At 63.1% G+C, this 3,992-nt stretch overlaps 1 protein-coding gene across 1 annotated transcript in view; it reads left to right on the top strand.

Annotated features, from left to right (window-relative positions):
* Positions 1 to 632: 632 nt before the first annotated feature.
* The window catches only part of ACA1_025980 (uncharacterized protein), a gene marked incomplete at both ends in the record, with an annotated part of 4,104 nt that continues 744 nt past the window's right edge, over positions 633 to 3,992 (top strand). Inside the window, 12 exons of the mRNA XM_004336158.1 lie at positions 633 to 686; positions 776 to 893; positions 1,042 to 1,121; positions 1,231 to 1,420; positions 1,557 to 1,759; positions 1,856 to 1,942; positions 2,065 to 2,156; positions 2,450 to 2,546; positions 2,729 to 2,812; positions 2,914 to 3,168; positions 3,238 to 3,417; positions 3,536 to 3,939. Of these exons, the coding sequence (XP_004336206.1) occupies positions 633 to 686; positions 776 to 893; positions 1,042 to 1,121; positions 1,231 to 1,420; positions 1,557 to 1,759; positions 1,856 to 1,942; positions 2,065 to 2,156; positions 2,450 to 2,546; positions 2,729 to 2,812; positions 2,914 to 3,168; positions 3,238 to 3,417; positions 3,536 to 3,939 (1,844 nt within the window). The remainder of the gene's footprint in view (positions 687 to 775; positions 894 to 1,041; positions 1,122 to 1,230; positions 1,421 to 1,556; positions 1,760 to 1,855; positions 1,943 to 2,064; positions 2,157 to 2,449; positions 2,547 to 2,728; positions 2,813 to 2,913; positions 3,169 to 3,237; positions 3,418 to 3,535; positions 3,940 to 3,992) is intronic.

Below are 3,992 nucleotides of genomic sequence, written 5' to 3'. Positions count from 1 at the left end.
ATCGTGGTCGAGACCTCGCCCTCGGTACGGTGCCACAAACCAGCCATTTTACTGTTTTGTTTGCTGCTGCTGACCATCGGGGTGGTCGGCCAGGCTTCGCCGTCGCCGTCTCCCTCGCCCAGTCCCGGAGCGGCGGTGGTGGTGGTGGTCAGCGTGGCGCCCTCGCCTTCGGCCGCCGGCGCCGCCAAGCAAGTACGGGCGTTTCTCTTTCAGACCACCCAAACTCGCGCCGTGCGTGGCTCGTTCTTACTCTGAATCACGCGCGTGTGTGTTGTGCGGTTGTGCGTGTGCGCGTGGGGGCTTGATGGCGGGTAAATCAGCTGAGTGTGACGGTTCAAAACACTTCGCCGGCTTCGGCCTTGGGCTCGTGGCTCTACCCGTGGCTCAAGCTCCTGCTGGCCGACTTCGGCCTTGGAAGATTCTACAGCTAACCACCCCTGGACACTGCAAGTAAACGCTAGCACGCGTGAGCTCTTGCACCATTTGGCTGCAACTGGATGGGGATTGGCGGAAGGGAACAAGGAGGTGGTTATGGAGGGTCCCCATTGGCCCACCATTGTCGGCACCAGCATAAGAAGAAACAGGGACAACCACAACACCAAAGAACGAAACGTGAATCTAAAAAGCGAGAGATGAGTGCGGCGAAGGCGCGGGCCAAGGAGGGCCTCGACAAGGACCTCTTCACTGTAACTCCCCCCCCCCAGTGAAGTGTTCATGTCCCAACTAAATCGTAAACTTGGATTTAATATAAGATCTTTCATTCTTTTTATTTCAGCAAATAATAGCCCAAAATAGCGAGTGTGGAGGCTTCTCGACGGTGCTCGCCGATCTCCTGCACGAGCAAGCCCTCGACAAGAAGAGCGACCTCCTCGCTCCCTCCTACGCTCCCTACCGTGCACTCCCCCCCTCCCTTCGCTTTCGTTCTTTGCCCAATTAATTTAGTATTCATAATCATTCATTTAATAGTATTCATATTAATATTTAAATAAAAAAACCACTTTATATTTTAAAAATGCTTATAATTAACTAGTACACGTGTAGGGCAAGGGCTGGCGCAAAAGCTGGTCGAGGGACCCAAGCTCAAGGCGTCTGCTGGTCACCGCTTCTCTGCCCTCGTTCAGGTCCCTCCCCTCCTTCTATGCTCTCAACACACACACACACACACGTGCGCACGCACGTTACTGACTGATTGTGTGTCGTGTCGCGTCGTGCGGCGTGTGTCGTGTGCAGCCATGCGAAGAATGGGAAGAGACGCTGATGCTGGCGGTCCACTCCAAGGCCGGCGGGGTGCTCCTCAACCCGGGTCCGACCTACCCGGTCGCCGCCGCCGACGCCGCCATCATCGTTTGCGCCCGGGACAAGGTCACCGCCGCCGTCAAAGACATCGAAAAGGGCATCACCCTCCCCATCAACTCTAAAGGTTCGTCTCTCGCGCGTGTCACATGTCTCGTGCGTGTCGTGTGTCTCGTGCGCGTTGTGTCGTGTCGTGCGTATCGCGTCGCGTCGCGTGTGTCGTGCGTGTCGTGTCGTGACGATGTGTGTCGTGTGCGGTGCAGATGAGTCGGGGCTGGGAACGGCGGGGAGCACGGGCTACGGATTCCATTCGCTGGCGGCGCCGGTGGCCCTGCGCGACGCGCGCATCAGCGGCGTCGACGAGGTGTGCCCCGACGGCGGGCACGTGCTGCTGGGCGGCAACCTCGAATCGTGCGGCATTCTGCCCCAACTGGTCAAGAACCTCCGCCGAGACTACTTCCCCTGCGTACACACGACACGATACGACACGACACGACACGACACGACACGACACGACACGACACGACACGACACGCTCATTTAGGATTTGTGGATGGTGCAGCGCAAGATAGTGCTGATGGAGCCGACAGAGCCGAGCGAGGACGTGTGGCAAAGCATCGCTGCCTTCCCCGACGTCTATGTCCTTCTTGTACCCCTCCCTCCCCACCACCACCACCACCACAACTCCACACGTGTCGTGCGGCGTCTGTTGTGTGTGCGGCGTGTGCGGCGTGTGTCGTGCATGTCTCATGAGTGGACTGCGGGGTGCAGGGCAACACGACAGAGGCGGCCGACTTGCGAAGGGCGGGTGCGGACAGGGCGCACAGCGTCATCCTCCTCTCGCCCTGGAACGAAGAACAAAAGTACCCACACGCACCGCACGACACCGACACCGACACCGACACCGACACCGACACCGACACCGACACCGACACCGACACCGACACCGACACCGACACCGACACCGACACCGACACCGACACCGACACCGACACCGACACCGACACCGACACCGACACCGACACCGACACCGACACCGACACCGCACCGACACCGACACCGACACCGACACCGACACCGACACCGACACGACACGACACGACACGACACGCGCACATTCCTAAGCTGAGGAATGTGTGGCACGACATGTGCGCAGGAAGAGCAAGAAGAGCAGGAAGGGCGACGCGGGGGTGGCGCCCTACACGTCGATCATGAAGGTGCAGCAGGTCCTCAAGGACGAACTCCGGTCCACCGTCCGCACCCTCCTCTGCGTCGGCAAAAATCACAAAGGCACGATACACGCCGCACACAATACACACCGCACACGACACAACACGCACCGCACACGACACGACACGACACGACACGCGCGGTGTGCTGACGTGGTGTTGGGGGGGGGCACACAGGGACGGCGAAAGAGCTTACGCCGGCCCAGCGGGAGCACCAGACCATCAATCACCCGCTCCACGCCTCGTCGCTCATGATGACCTACGACCTCTTCGACTACTGGCTCGCCAAGGTGCCGCTCACACCACACACCGCACACGCACATGCGCGTGTCGTGTCGCTCACTGCGCGTGTCGTGTGCGGTGTGTGCGGTGTGTGCGTGTGCGGTGTCAGGCCTTCGCGTCAAAGAAAGGCGTGCTGGGGGAGGTGGCCGAGCAGCTGGTCCGGGGCGTCGTCCAATCGGTCCCCGCCGCCCGGCTGCAGGCCCTCGTTGCCGCCGCCGCCGCCGCCCAGTCGGCCCAGCAGTCGCCTACCACCGCCGGCCCCGGCCCCGACGCACCGGCCAAGCCGCTCACCTTCGGCGAGCTCGTCCGCTGGGCCGGCACCAAGGGCTTCCTCCCTCTCGGCTACTACCGCTGGACCGGCTCCGTACGGAATGCTGCCGTGGCATTTATGGCATTTTTGGTATTCATGGAATGAGTGGAATGTGGTGGGCAGGAGGAGGGCAGCTTCGTGCATACGCACCCGGCGCGCGAGTGCGAGGTGGCGGACGGGGATCGGATCATCCTCCTGTGGCCGCGCGGGGAGACGCCCGCCTCCCTGCCCCTCCCGTCGCCCGCCGAAGCCGACGACGACGACGCGGCCGACCGCGCGCGCGCCGACACCTCGTTCGACATGGTACTCACGTGACACACACGCACCGCACACGCGACACGGCACGACACTCACTTGTGTGGGTGTGGTGTATGTGTGTTGTTTCGTGTGTTGTGTGTGTACGTGTGCGTGTGTGGTTCAGGATTACATATCACTGCCAAAGCTCAATGGTGGGGACACCGTCGCACACGCACCACCGTACACGCCGACGCTGACGCCGACGCCGACGCCGACGTCATCTTCGACTCTCGCCCGTCCACCGCCTCCGCTCGCCCTTCCGCCCTCTCTCGCGCCGCCGCCCGCTCCCCAGCGACCGCCGGCGGTCACCGTCGCCGACGACGCGCCGCCGCCTTCGCTGCCTCCCCGCGGCGACGACGACGACGACGGCCGAAGCGAAGACCGGCGGCTGCCGCCACCGCCGCCTGTCGCCACATCGCCGCGATCAGCCCCGTCGGCGGCGGCGGTCGAGGTGGTATCGCTGGCCGGCTTCAGCCCGCGCTCGCCGCCGCCGCCACGTCGCCGCGCGTCGCCGTCCCGCCACGCCCCGTCCCCTCTTCGTCGGCCTCGCCGGCGGCCGTCACCCCACGCGCGCCGCCGCC

The sequence above is a fragment of the Acanthamoeba castellanii genome (genome assembly GCF_000313135.1).
Source record: "Acanthamoeba castellanii str. Neff unplaced genomic scaffold scf7180000084456, whole genome shotgun sequence".
In the NCBI taxonomy this organism is placed as follows: Eukaryota; Discosea; order Longamoebia; family Acanthamoebidae; genus Acanthamoeba; species Acanthamoeba castellanii.
Note: the sequence above shows the minus strand (reverse complement) of the source record. Positions and strands in the feature narration are given on the sequence as shown.